Source organism: Macrobrachium nipponense, chromosome 13 (genome assembly GCF_015104395.2).
Source record: "Macrobrachium nipponense isolate FS-2020 chromosome 13, ASM1510439v2, whole genome shotgun sequence".
Taxonomy (NCBI): domain Eukaryota; kingdom Metazoa; phylum Arthropoda; class Malacostraca; order Decapoda; family Palaemonidae; genus Macrobrachium; species Macrobrachium nipponense.
Genome location: NC_087206.1, coordinates 19,735,266 through 19,750,477, shown reverse-complemented (window position 1 = coordinate 19,750,477; position 15,212 = coordinate 19,735,266). Strand labels below are relative to the sequence as shown.

General features: G+C 35.9%; 1 protein-coding gene and 2 long non-coding RNA genes across 3 annotated transcripts; 1 reads left to right on the top strand and 2 right to left on the bottom strand.

Annotated features, from left to right (window-relative positions):
* Positions 1-6,223: 6,223 nt before the first annotated feature.
* LOC135225257 (zinc finger BED domain-containing protein 5-like) lies at positions 6,224-6,712 on the bottom strand. The gene has a single exon (XM_064264587.1). The coding sequence runs from the start codon at positions 6,710-6,712 to the stop codon at positions 6,224-6,226; it is 489 nt and encodes a 162-aa protein (XP_064120657.1).
* A 2,356-nt stretch (positions 6,713-9,068) lies between these two features.
* On the top strand, positions 9,069-14,204 carry LOC135225675 (uncharacterized). The gene is made up of 3 exons (XR_010317064.1): positions 9,069-9,179; positions 12,949-13,755; positions 14,067-14,204. It is a non-coding gene; the product is annotated as an uncharacterized LOC135225675 (long non-coding RNA).
* Positions 14,067-14,439, bottom strand: LOC135225677 (uncharacterized). The gene is made up of 2 exons (XR_010317066.1): positions 14,312-14,439; positions 14,067-14,264 (listed from the first exon to the last, which is right to left on the bottom strand). It is a non-coding gene; the product is annotated as an uncharacterized LOC135225677 (long non-coding RNA).
* Between the last annotated feature and the right edge of the window lie 773 nt (positions 14,440-15,212).

Here is a 15,212-nt window from a genome sequence, read left to right as displayed (position 1 = left end):
CCGGCAAAGCGGCGATAATAACCTAAGAGCGTCAACCTCCTCCTGACGAAGGTAATGGGCGACTCTTCAGAGCGACTTGAGACGTACGACGTGAGAGCGATTAGCGTCCGCCGAATTACCTGGGTTCTCTGGAATGAAGGAGCCCGGGAGACTTCATGGCTGTGATTATGAACTTCGGCTGCAATGACTTTGGAAAGTTCAACAGTAACACGTTTAGGTCCTGGGATTGTAGCTCTCTCTCTCTCTCTCTCTCTCTCTCTCTCTCGTGTCTTATGGCAACGATACAATATGATATATTAATTGTCTTTCCCATCGTTATCCTTACATTAAAGGGTCGGTTGCCTGATGCGCCTTCTCCTCCACTGCCTTCTATCAAAGGCATCATCCTCCACCAAACCTCTTCTCTCCTCCATATCTTCCTTCACTCTCTCTCGCCATCTAATTCTCTGTCTCCCTCTCGATCTTCTTCCTCTAACAGGTTCTCCCCTCTTCACTCCCTCCTTGTTATCCATCCTCAACACATGCCCATACCATCTCAATCGTGACTCTCTTATCACCTATGTTATCTTTACTAAACTTGCTCTTCTTATTTCATCATTTTCCAATCTCTCAGGCAGCGATATTAACCATATGATTTCATATAAATCTGTTTAGTTGTCCAACGAATGAATTGGGATAGATTTGTTATTTTTTTCAATTTTCTATTTCATACCCAAATGGGTGAAGACATTTTAATTAAAGATACAGACAGATAATGGCCCCTATGCATGAATCGTGTTATTTTTGTTACTCATGATAGACGTCATTCACTACTTTAAGTCACTGTTAGTATAATGTGAGGAAAATAAAAGAAGAATTAAGAGAATGAACACACGGGACACAATAAAATGTTTAAAAAATTAAGAGCATATAAATAAAATTTTACCATAAACGGCAACACAAGATTACTTTGGAAAATAACAAAATGCTAGAATTTGTTTGAATGAAGAATTGGAATATAAACTTTAGGCCAAAGGCAAAGGGATGAATGACCTATAAGGTTATTCAACTCAGAGAATAATGTTGAATCGATTGCTAGGAGAGGGTAGACAGTAAGATGGAAGAAAGAATATGAACAGCAGTATTGTAAAAGGAACGAAAGGGGTTCCAACGAAGGGACGCTGCAAAGAACCTTCAGTAATGCCTACAGTGCACCGTGTTAAGTGCACTGACGGCACTATCCCTTGCGGGAGTTGTTTAGAAGGACAAATCCAGAATTGTCAAACTAATAACTGTGATCTTACTCTGGACGCGTTTGAAAGTTTAGTGCTTAGAATTAAATTTAACGAATAGAAATTTCCAGTACGAAAGAGAATATTTATGACGCAGCATTAAAACCACAGCTGTTGATTCTGTAATCATATATTTTATTACTATTTTTTTTTGTATGAATGTGTTTTGAACAGCCGTTTGTTGTGAAAATCTCGGTAAAAGCCGTTTTCAATGGGATATGGTATCTAGGTAAGCCTCACTAAAACTTCATTTTACGGCTCTCTCTCTCTCTCTCTCTCTCTCTCTCTCTCTCTCTCTCTCTCTCTCTTTAGAATTGTTGCTCTGGCCTTTACAATAAGAAATTTTGGTACGCAAAGCTAGATACTTGATCTTTGGCTTAAGGATAACAGCTGCCTGATTTTGTTCGTATAACGTCTTTCATAAGAGAATCAATACACACACACACACACACACACACACACACACACACACACACACGCAATATATAATATATTCATTATATATATAGATATAGATATAATATATATATATTACCATACATAAACACTATATATATACATATGTGTATGTGTATGTGTATGTGTGTGTTTGTGTGTGTGTGTGCGGCTACGCTATGTACTCGTATACCAACAAAAAAAACTTACATAGACAAATAAACTTATGAAAATTGCATTGCATTTCAGTTGTTGTCCAACTGTGGGCGAGTGTGTGTGTGTGTGTGTGTGTGTGTGTGTATGTGTCTGAGCGCGCGCGTTATCAACATAGGTTCTTACTATCAGAAAGGCCCATATGAAGTATTTGAGCGTACAAGGCTTTACCTACAAAGAAAAGACATTGTAGTTACATTACAAGATTAAGATGGGCAATTACAAGAGTTAACAGTCCCAGAGTTAACAGTCCCAGTGATGACGTCACTGAAAAGAAAGTTTTATTGTAATCGGTTGCTGGAAGCTTTGTATTAACTAAGTCATTAGGTGGTCAATTCGAGTTTCATAGTCTAATGGTTAAATCATAAAAGGCCTCATCAAATAAATCCTTTTTTCAATAGATTTGGACAATTTCTTACTGCTTGTTTCACTGGTGACTGCTTCATCTATCGTTCCGTACGGACAGAAGCTTATCATAAACAACAAAAAACATCCAAGTGATGCAATGACCTTGTTAAGAAATTTAACAGGTTTCTTGTGGGTATCCGATAGACCTTCTGTGCTCCAGTCATCTTTGGGACTAGAAAAGGTCAGTTTGCTCGGCATAGATTTTTTTCACATATTTTGCAAAGAATACCGTCAATTGCTGTTGAGAAAAAAAAAACATAATTTGGTATACGTTAACGAAAGAAGCTCCGATAGTTTTTTGGATAGTTGAAAATTTATGGATTTTTGTTTTTCTATCTGCTGAGATATTTCATATACACCAAGTACACGCGGTAACCACCTATGGGGGTGCTGTGCAATGTACGGCATTGCTTGATGTTCTTTGCAGCAGTACGTACTACCTTCGGTCCCTGGCTGCAACTCTTTCCTTAGCTTTTACTGAACCTCCGTTCATAATCTCTCTTCCATCTTAACTGTCCACCCTCTCCTAACAATTGTTTCATATACAGCTGCGAGATTTTCCTCCTGTTGCTCCTTTCAAATCATTTTGCTTTCAATTTCCTTATCAGCGCTGAACGGTCTCATATATGATTTAGGCCTTAGGTCTAAATTATACATTATTTCCATTCCATGCAGTAACACTATTTCACTGCGAAAGCTGGGACGATTATTTGCGGAGCTGCCTGCACAAACTTTATTAACCTAATTAATTCCTATCTCAGTTAGAAGTTATGGTTACAATATTTGAGATAGATGTCTAGGGATTAGATTGAATTCCGAGGGAGTGAAATTCTAGGTCCAAATACCAAGGACCCCATGGATAATGTTACGGGCCACATCTGTTTTTACATAGTCGTCGTTGTAGCCCAGAAACCGAATATACGAGACTGAGAATGCCTGCGTTTTCTGTACGATGTAAAATCTTATTTACTGCCATCTCTCTTAATGAGCATACCTAGGATTGGCAGCCTACCTTCCGTCTCCCGCTCTAATTAAAATCTAATTCTAGGAACCTGAGGATCATTGATCGATTGATTCAACAGTCAACCAATTCATCCACTGAATCCACTTTCCACTGACCGTGGATGAATTCATATTGCTTGATTTACTCCCTTTATGATTATCCTAATTTGGTTCCGCTCAGCTATGAATATGATGTCTATTTATCTGGCAGACTTAAGTAATTGTATGATATCTATGGTGCATTTAGTCATTTTTTTCTTTTTGCAAACAGTTATACAAACACTATCATAAAACAACACTTCATCAAAGCTATAAATTAGTAGCAAATATATAAATTCTGTGCTACAGATAAAAACAGAATTAGGAAGCCTCCGAAGACAATATACATTTAGCTAAGTCTGCCAACGTTCAAGTTGCTGAAAAGGATGACAAAACCTCCCAATTTTTTATTCAGTTAAATAGACATCATTTAGATACTGTACTTGGAAAAACATGCCACCAGTAATCATCAGTAATACAAACAATATGCATTCATGCAAAGTCAGGGAAAAAGGGGTTTAGTGGAGGAGATACTCCCGTGACCAAACCTTAAAAATGACACACATGGATTAGCCCCCCTGGTGACCAACTTGGCTACCTAGCTTCTCAGCGACCGCCTGCAATTAACCTTTCCTTTTCAATGACCTCTCCCATGGGACCTCTTACTCTTGTATTTAAACCTCCTTCCCCCTCTCCGTCGTTATTATTTATTACTGATTCCTACATTGGCCATTTTTTATAGCATGTTTTGTATTTGAAATGTTTCCATTATTTCACCTGCGTTTTAGATTTTATCCTTGGGGTTTTCGCTCAACCGGGGAGTAAACTTAGAAACTAAATACTTTGTTGTTGTTGTTGTTTGGGGTGGGAGGGGTTGGTGGTAGGAAAGCCTAAAAAGGTCTGAAAAATGTGTTTTGCGTTGAGTTAAAGATACAGGAATTTTAGGATAGGATATTTATGATTTATTTATTAGAATGAAAATGTAAAAAATAAATAATGTGCAAGTTAAACAGTACAGAAGATTATTTCTGATAAAATATAGCGAATTTCTTTTTAATTTCCGTTGATGAAACAACGATCTATTTGACCGAGTAAGTTATAGGCGAATCACGCCTTGTTTTTACGGTCCGGAAGTAACTTTTTTTACCTGATCGGTTAATTCTCACCGAAATGACCATCATGTAATTTGAATTATTATAAATTCAAAGTCATAATCTTAAGATCCTTGTAACAGTGTGATAATGCAACAGTCATTCATTATGGGACACAATAATGCTCATATACATTTAGTTATATATTTTCTTAATTACAACCAAGGCAGTGATCCCCGTATGTACACTCACTTGATCATCATAAAGATAAGCCATTATACCGATTCTTAATATCATGTCTGGAAACATCTGGCAATACGCCATCGAGGGGCGTGGCCAGAATCCTATCTTGAAATGAAATGAGTATAGACGTCTGCCCCTAACGACTGAACAGCAACAAAAACGTTTTTGGGCGATCCCGTGCTCCGTTTCCCAATGGGAAAATAATCTCGGGGAATGGGCCACTTTAGTATAGGATAATAAAAGAACGAGGAAAATTACAGGCAGTAAAAGAAAATAAGTAGACAAACAATTTTTTGGAGAGAGAGAGAGAGAGAGAGAGAGAGAGAGAGGAGAGAGAGAGAGCGAGAGAGAGAGAGAGAGAGGGAGATGGAGGATAGAGAGAGAGAGAGAGAGAGAGAGAGAGAGAGAGAGAGAGAGAGAGAAATCGTACCCCGGTTGAGGTATCTGCGAAAAATATTCCAAAGAGAAAATAACTATTTGTCTGGAAGCGAATTGCTTATCAGAGAAAATAATGATGTTCGGTAAATGGACGGCAAGTCTAATTTATAGGTGAGTAAACAAATACATATATCATGCTATGAACTTTCTTTAGTTAATTTACTTACTGGACAACAGTTCTACATACTAATAGAACAAACAGCGCATGCTAATAGACCGTGCGTGTTGTTACCGAAATAACTGAGGAAATACGTAAATATCTATTCTATTCCATTATACCTTTCGTCAATCGAGGGACCTTAATGTGAATTGACTAAGTCGAGTGGAAAACTTTTATAGTTGCGTTTAAGAGATGATTATCATTATGTAGCACGGTAAGAAAGTCACAATTACTTGAACTGTCATCAAAATTTTACTTCCGTTATTGAGATGTAATTTAGTTATTTACTGGTTATTGTGATAATGAACAGTGAAGTTTACCAGAGAACCTCGTAATTGTTGATAATTTTCTCTCTATAACAGGTTAACTATATCAACAAACATCGTCTACTATCGAAGTACGAGCCTGTATCTTGCATGCTAGTACCTGCCTCATGGTTCGCTAAATAATTATAACAACAAAGGTCTTTTATTTACAATACTCTTTTGATCAGATTCTATGCGTCGACTATTTTTTTATATTACCGTAAATTTGAACAGTGTTGGTTCTCTGTCCAACTATATATATATATATATATATATATATATATATATATATATATATATCTATATATATATATATATATATATATATATATATATATATAATATATATATATGAAGGTACGACATTATCACTGGTATTACTAATTTTTTTTACGAAGATGGAATTCCGTATATTCCAGAATAGCAGACGATCCATGTATCAAAATTCAGCATACTCCTTAGATCACTGGTTCTTAACCTTTTTACTACCACGCCCCCTCTAGGAACAGCTCTTTCCCTCCACGCCCCCCTTGCATCTATAGACAATTTTCACTCCCAGATTTAAAAAGAAAATTAATAAAAATGGCTTTTTAGTCAATTTCCTTAGCATGAATTACATTAGTGAGATATTTGACACTGCTCTAAGCTACCAGATCTTGAATACATCTTAGTGAGATATTTGGTTTTGATAGCAACGAGCGTGGAAAATGCAGATTCACATAGATATGTGGATCCAAACTTTGTTAGAATCCGAAGAGCCTGATGTGAGATCAGATGGTAAACAGGAAGGTATTTGACCCAGAACGCCTCCAAATCCATATCTTTGAAGTCTTCTTTAGCTGTAGAGTTGAACTTCAATTCTAGGATCTCTTCTTGGACTTCATCAGCAATATCAGCTACTTCACATTGAAATGGGTTCCTGACGTATTTCCAGGCTTCACGCTTGTCATCTATATCTGGGAAGTATCTGATGAATTCTGCTTTCAAGTCACTTAGATGAGTGATTATTTGTTGCTTTAAGTCAGAGTCGAGGTTACTATCAGCGAGAGCAGAATCCAAGTTCCTAAAACTGGCTGCATTTCCTTGCTGAACCCGATATTTCTGCATTATTTCATAAGCTTATCTTTACAGTACTGCCCCATGCTCTTCTCATGAAAATAACCCAAAAATGGAAAAACTTCTTTTCACCTGAGGCTCGTGCCCCCCCTGGAAATCACTGACGCCCCCCTGGTTAAGAACCACTGCCTTAGATTATTGCTTTGCATATTTTCGGTAAAGCTCAGCCAAAGTTGAGTAATGGGCTCTCACATCATTGAACCACTATCTGTTATGCATTTTTATTCAACTAAACTGTCGCTAAAGGTTCAGTGAAGTTCTACGATTAAGAACTAGGTGAACATTTGTTTCATTCTTTCAAAAATGAATTAAATAATTTCAATAGTTAAATGATTAGTTGATTCCAATAGTTGGAATGGAGCATTCGCGTCAGTTCTTTTGCATTAACTCTTTGTCTTGTATCGATATGCTATGTTAAGAGGCAAGCTGTAATTTTCATAATTAAATCATTTTTGCGGATGAGATGCAGTATGGTACATCTATGACGTCATAGTTCTCGTTTTCTCTGTTTATAAACGTTCATAAGCTGTAGGCTTGCGTGGGTAACTTATGTAATAGGTGTTACACACGAAAGCAGTGTTGACTCTTGTATCGCTAAGTCATGGAAATCTAATACGGTCATATGTTCTGGGTTTATCGGGTGGCTGGTTGGTTTAGATTAAAGTGGATTATGGTAGAACTGCAATATACTCTGTACAATAGACAGAGCTAAACAATAAATTAAAATTAGTATCATATCTCAGTTCAATTTTGTTTATTGGAAAATATAAACTCCCAACCCCCCAACCCCCCCCCCTATCCCACCCAATACAACATATATTTTGCCATATTTTTTTTAGAAAAAAGTCTTATGTATTTATAATTTCTTCGTAACTTAGCTTCTGATTCCATTATATGCCTGTTCAGTAATTATTAGTGTTTCCTTCAAAGTTCATATTAAAGATAACGTTCATGAAGATCGGACTGCTGATAAAAAGTAATATATTATTCTATGAAATTATGTAAAATTAAGCACTCTCGTAGAAAACTTCAACTCAGTTTTATGTGTCTGTAAAATCATGCTCACTCACAGTATCAGTGTATGCTTCTGTGTAGATCTAGAAGTTTTTTTTTTTTGGGGGGGGGGGGTGGCGGCTGAATATCATCAGTATTTTTCACATTGGATTAGGGACCACAAGAGAATTGGCTGAGAGACAATTCCAAAGGGACTCCTTGGGTGGTACAGATAAATCCTACGTGGTCCCTTGCATAAGAGCTGCCCGTGAGTGATGGTAAGGTGCTAATGTGAATTAGCGGACTAGCGTGGACCTCAGGACATGAGCCGCCATCGGTGAATACATGGCTATGCTCATATTCATCGGTGAGGATACTGAGTGACGTATTCTTAGCAAAGTAAATGTAGCTCAGGAACTTTCATTGATTCCCTTTTGTTGGCTGGTGGTTGGGGTAAATTTTCTGCCTCAATGCCAGCACGGGCTCTTGCTCAAGTGGCCCCTAAGACTGGTCTTCGAAAAGTCTCGTTTCAAAACCAATTAGGAAAACGTATTGAGTCTCTTTCTTCAATGTGGTTTTGCGTATTTCGTATCGAGAAGCAAATCCACAGTTATGTATGTTTACAAATATATTTTAAATATAAATCTAAATGAAGAGCTTTCGGGAATCGCTTCGATTTCCCATTTCGGTCTCAGACTGAAAATGCGAATCGGACAAATTCCTGAAAGTTTGTTATTTGGCATTATTTTGTGCCCATACATGACTGAGTATTTTTTAATCTGTTATATATTCTCACTAGTGACCAAATATAATGATGATAATAATAATATGCAAGATTTCTACCTCATCACAAATGCTTATCCCCATTTTCTTAAGAAATGTGTACATATAGAGATTACCTTTGCTATCAAAATTGTTCTGAGACACATCAAGTTCCCTTTGGAAAGACAGAATATTCATTAATGCAATGATGACATACATTCTTCATTTTCGAAATGGAACTTGAGTTAAGTTGTCGGTTCGAAAATTCGATTTTAATAAATACCGAGGTGAAAAGGAATCAGTGTTTCCACTTAGTTCATCGACATCTCGACATCTAATTACGATGTACCGCTTTCTTAATAATACCATGATAATGTTTTTGTATTATTTCATTTCCTTTCAATTAACGAAGAGTAACTTTGTCACCAGATGTCTCTGAAGTTGTTCTTGATGACGTGTCGTCTTGTAAATTTCGTTGTATTGTGAAGTATCCTTCTTCGGCTCTCAGCCAATCAGAAGTCGTTTTCTCTTCCAATATGAGAGAAAAATAAATGAAACGTTATGATTGGTTGAAGCCAGCTTGTGACGTTTAGCACGAAGTGACTAGAGAACACAGCAGGGCACTGGTCAACCGTTTGTTTTCCTGATTTCACTTTGTGTTTCTACAGAAAATAGGCTACGTAATGTGGCCGTCTTGACAGAGGTAAGGAAAGGTTTGAGGTTTTAAAATCTTCTCGTTATTTCATTTATGGAAGAGAGGGCTAAAGACTTAAGGTATTGCTGAGCCGATTGTAAATTATGACTGGTGAAGTCTCCAGTGTCAGCCAGAATTAAGAAAGGCTATATTTGGTATAAGTTTGAGGTTTTCCTCGATCGTGATGCCCATGGTGACCATGGTTTAGGTGGCATAGGGCAGGGAAATTCCTTTTAGTCTAGTTTAGTGTTCTGTGACTAAAATATTTATGAAGTTTTTGGTTTATTCTAGGGATGGATACGTGAATGTAGCTTATGCTTATTGCTGAAACTTGTATTTGACAATTTTTCCCCCGAGTTTTGGTTACTTGAGGCTCTAGTACTAGTTAAGGTCATTTTACTCTAGGCCGTAGCATTAAAATTCCTTTTAGGAAAACTGACTCGCGTTCGTAACATTACTGGATATAGTCAGCTTGACATCAAATTACAAAATTCTGCATATTCATTTTAAAAAACCTGTTATAAATTGCTTAAATTGGAATACGAATCTTTAATTGATGCAGCTTTAGCGTTCGCATTGTTTGATCATTCGGCGAATGTAGTGGACTGCCACACTTAGTTAAAATTTATTACAAAATTTTTGTCTTCAATACTTTAAAGGGGTAACCCCTTTATATGCTTAGGTTTAATGGTTTTTTTTTTTTTTTTTTTTTTTTTTTTTTGAAATTGCAAATGGGAGTGTTAAATGGGTATAGGTCGGAAATATACGTAATCTTAAATTGCTGTAGTACACCGATGAAGCAATGAAACTGTTAAATTTCCCAGAGCAATTCTCATAATGGTTTTAGGATATATTATTCTATCTACGTCAGAGGGATAACGGTTCTAACCAAATAGTTAGTAAATCTTAAGTTTTCAAAGAATATAAAGTTCCTAGTCTTGAAAGTTCGTACAGGAGTAGTGTGCATCATTTTTCAATATCAATCTGATCTACTTAAGGAACCTTCAAATAAGGTACTGTGCACACTAGTTTTTAAAGTTTTTGATTGCAATTAAATTGACTTGTAATTACTGCATTTAGGTAATTGAGTTGTGCTGAGATAGAATAGACCGGCGTAACTTATGGTATGCACTTTAAGAAACTTAAACAGTAGATTTTAAATAATTTTGGTTGGCATTGAAAATGCTGGTTTTTATGCAAAGTCCTAAAAGTGTAAAAGCCAATACTGTAGCATGTAGTCCTTAATTGTTGTATGCAAGCGAACTGTCAGATTTCATTCTTGCACATCTGTCATTATTAGAAAGTTTATCCCTAGGTTAAAATTCCACGGCACATAGATTGGAGTAAAAATCAATTTGAGCAAATATTTAGTCTAGAACCTTGTAAGTAAAACGTAAACTTTTTTTTCAAATTTTAATGGTAATTGTAGTGTTCCATACAGAAGGTGGAAGTTACGGGCTGCTCTGTGAGCAAGAGCCCGTGCTGACACAAGATCAGCTTAATCAAAAACAAGAAGGTGGAAGCATAAATCACAACTAAAGTTCTGTAGACAAGTTACCTTAGTTTAGCTGGTTTTAGTATTCGCATCAGGATCTGTCTGCTATAATAAGTTGAATTGTTTGCAAACGGCTATAGTTGGATTTTAACAGCTACTAGAATACTAGGCTAGAGAGTTTTATCTTATGGCAGGCCTCGTAAGCAGCATTTCAGTTTTATTAACCAAATATTTTTATTGCTAATACCGAAATCTTTACTAACGATGCAAAATCAAGAATGACTATGATGCTTTTCAGTTCATTGCTTTTAGAGCAGTTTCCCAATGAAGTCCTAAACGATTTTTACTTTATTTCAGAAAGCAGCGTCAAATGTCAGTGCTTTTAATTCAAAAGATAAAGGACATAAAAGGTTATTCAAGCGTTACCTGCATTACTATATTCTTTGACCGGATTTAAAAACTTACCTGGTCTATCGAAAGCAGATGCACAATTTGTTCTATTTTCTCTGAACGTATTGTTCTTCGAATTAGCTTTGAAAGTGAATACTATAGCTATGAAAGGCCTTCGTGTTATTAGACATATCACGAAGCTTGTCAGTGTACCCCTATAGAAACGACTGTTAGGCTCCCCCCCTAGCAGGGTTTGCTGTGTTCAGGTTTGTTTAAACTGATCAGACGAGAAGCGGTGCATTCAACATGGTATGGCCGTTGGCTTAAGGGTTAAAAATATTAGGTAGTAGTATATTTGGGTTATAACCTTAGGCTACTTGGTATTGTGGCCTAAGAATTTTCCATAAGCAGTCTATTGAAATGTAATAATGATGGGAAGAAATCGGTCTTAGTATTAGTAAGTTTAGTATTTAGATAACTCAGTATAATAGTTAACATGAATGGCTTATGCAAGAATTTAAGTTTGTCCACGAAGTTTTTTTTTTTTCGGAGATTTTAGCTAGGTTGATTAGGTCATTTGTCTACTGTAATAATGGAATTGATATTGTTTGGGAAGGTTTTGACATGAGTAGAGAACAATCACTATCGTGGTTTATGAACAGTGAAATTCAAGTAGATGCATTGCATGATGACTTGGTGTTCAGTATTATTTTATAGTTCATAAAGTAAATGTTAATGTTCAGTTGCGATTCTAAATTATTCAAGCTGCTACTACAGAGTATACATACAAAGAACAAATCAAGATTGTTCCTCTCACTTCTAGTTACTAGGAGTAAAATATTTGTTCAAGATGCAATATTAAGTTGCATAACTAAGTATATCTGGACAATAAATGGATGTTCCATGCAACGTAAAGACACCATACAAACAAACTAATGGATACTCCAAATAACCGACACAACAGATTTAGTACACAGAACTCCATTTTATAACGATGGCCATTGCTGAGCAGTCTTCAGTCGAGGGTTGAACTCAGAACATTAGTTTTGTACCTGAATAAACTGAATGGGAAAGCAAAGACACAAAAGCCACTGTAGCTGTGTATTTAGCATATCTCTGTATAGGATAACTTAGTTAATCTTGAGACGCGGAGGTAATATTGTAGAATTAGTTATCATTGTCACATATATTAAAAGGTTAAGTGTAGTCTCAGGTAGTAACACGCATGAGATGCTCTTAAGCTTGATTATAATTTGTCTCATACTGAGAGAACCTCTTGAATGTTATAACAGTTGTAAAGTGATTAAAATTCTTTATTGCCCAATGCGGCTGTGTATTAATTTACTTCCAACTAATGTACTTCATTACTTAAGTTGGGTGAAAAGCACGTTATCTGGTTCTAGAGGCTATTAGTAAAATAAAAAGTGGAGTGGCGATTTCTTTAGTGTTGTAGACCTGAAAATATAGTTTTAATATTAAATACAATTAGTTTCCTTTTAATTTTATAATTTTTGTAATTTTTTACAAATATAATGTACGTCCACTTCTAGCAGTTTATTGCTTAAATGTTGCAAGTTACTTTAAAACAGGCTTTTTGAGGCAGTAAAAAATTTGAAAGCAACCATAATTGTAAAGATTGTAGTGATAATTTAAGTATTTTGAGACTACTGGCACCTGGATTTTGAAGGCTATTAATTGTTAATTTCAGATTAATTTTTATTAAACCTGTTATAGCTGATACATTAAGGCTAAAATATATTAGTTAAGAAAATCAAACTCTTAAACTTGCAGCCATCAAACTCGGTTATAGATGATATAGTATTTTTTTTCTAAGTTATAATTATTATATTTTCAGTTATATAGTAGTTTATGATCATAATCATATATTTTCAGGCAAAAAAATTGGAAACTGTCCTAAATCCATGCATACACTTGGAAAGCAAGTTTCGTTGTGGAACTGCCAAGAAGTCTTGTCTATTTGTATAGAAGAGAAGGGTAGCTTCTTTGAGATATTACAGACTGCAATACTGGCATAAGATGTAAACAAGGTATTTGAGATCCTTCAAGTTGAAGCAGGACCTATGCGTCAGTGAAGTTATACCTTCCAGATTCTATAGCACCGTGAGAAGTAAGTGCATATAGCGCCTATGATATTGAACTGATGTTGGTTTGAGCTAGGAACCCAAGGACCCATAGTCATTGCAGTCTTGTACATTTCCTGAATGACAGCAACGTGAGAATTTTCATCCCGTTACTTCCTGAATGTAAATCTCGTTACTTCCTGAATGTACTGCACCGTGAGGAGCAACAAGAAACTGGTCAGCGCCCTAAACTGATGGAAGTTTTAACCAAACCCTTACGGCGACTGAGTTCTGTAACTCTACTGAATTGACAGCACTGTGTGAAGTAGAACAACAAAAGAACTTGGTCAGCGTCCTTCTGATATTGAACTGAAGGAAGTTGAAGCCAGGACACACGTGTCTATTCAGTTCTGTAGTTTTCCCAAATCGACAGGATAGTGTAAAGTTGAGGAGCAAGGAACTTTCAGCTACCTCCTGAATCTACTGCACCAAATATAGCAGCAGCAAGCGAGCAACCGAAATTAAGTATGGTCGAGAGTGGAGCAAAGTATGCTGAGTAGCATGTATAATACACAGGAGCAGCGACTAGAAAATTAAATCGCAATGAGAATTTTTTTGTGTGAGTAAATGGGAACAGTTTCAAAACGAAATTCTAATATAATCAAATGTCGAAAGTTATAAAGTCTTTAAAGCAAATGGACATTTAAGTAGTTAAAATTTATATAGTAGATTGAAAGCTCTTTTGGTTGTAAAATTTATTTATAATAAATTCAAAAGTTTTGGGATACTGTAACCTGGATTTTGATTGGAGGCTATTAATTGCAAATTTTAATTTAAACATTATAGCTGATACATTAAGGCTGAAATATGGTTGACACAATCAAACTTATAACATTAAAACTCTTATGATTTTTTTTTTCATAATTTCAGGCACAAAGATGTTAGCTATCCTAAATCCATGGATACTCTGAAAGCAAGTTCGTTGTGGACCGGCTAAGAAGTCCTTTCTACTTTTATAGACGAGAAGGGCAGCTGCTTTGAGTACAGCCACTCGAAATTACGGCTCAAGATATTACAAACTACTACTACTCAAGATGTAAAAAATGTAAGAGATCTTTGAAGTAGAACCTATGCATCAATGAAGTTCTGTAACCCTCTTGACTTTGAAGTAGAACCTATGCATCATTGAAGTTCTGTAACCCTCTTGAATGACAGCACCGTGATTAGATGAATAAAATAGCAAGTTCAGCTGGTCAGCAACTTGCTATTAAGTTTATAAAGTTTCAGCCCAGACCCATAGACATTTCTTCAATCGCTTTTAATAACTTGCTGCATTGTGTTAAGTTGAGCAATAAGCTGATGGTTAACGCCCAGTCCATACCAAACTGAAGTTTTACCAAAACCCTTTCGTTAAAGGAGATCTGTAATTCCACGGAATTGACATAGGTTGAAGTGAACAATAATATTTAGGCAATGATCTCTTGTTACAGCTGTGTGATCCTGAGTATGATCCTGAGTATATGTGAATGTAGCTGTTGACTTAAATCTACTGCACCATATATTGACGCTGACGCAAGTAACTATAGTGAATAATAAATTGTGAGTGGAGGAAGACAACAAAAGCAAGCAAATTAGATTATAAAGAATGTTGAGACCATGAAAGTGAGTATTTAGAGTTGATTGAGAAATGCAGTGTTAAAATCAAGGATATAAGTGGAGAAAGACAGCGCAAGAGAATGAGCTTACCAATAATGAATAAGCTTGGTAAATACCAACGTTAATGAGGACAAAAAGCCACAATTTGTAGTACATGGAAGAAATAAACTCCTGAAAAACCACAATTTGTAGTACATGGAAAAAATAAACTACTGACATTAGTACAATATTTCTTAATTTCTAAACCTCCATGTTGTGGCATCAAAGTATATACAATAGTATAAATTTATGCTATAGCATTTATTAATATATACAATCATACATAATTTCTCTAGAAATTTTTTTAGACTTCTAAAGAAACAAGAATCTCTATAGCTTCGTCTCTCTCACGATTCAATTCTTCAGTAAAATATCTCCGGA

Bases quoted from the DNA above. Each gene is read 5' to 3' on its own strand.
- LOC135225257 (XM_064264587.1), bottom strand. From the start codon at position 6,712: ATGCAGAAATATCGGGTTCAGCAAGGAAATGCAGCCAGTTTTAGGAAC.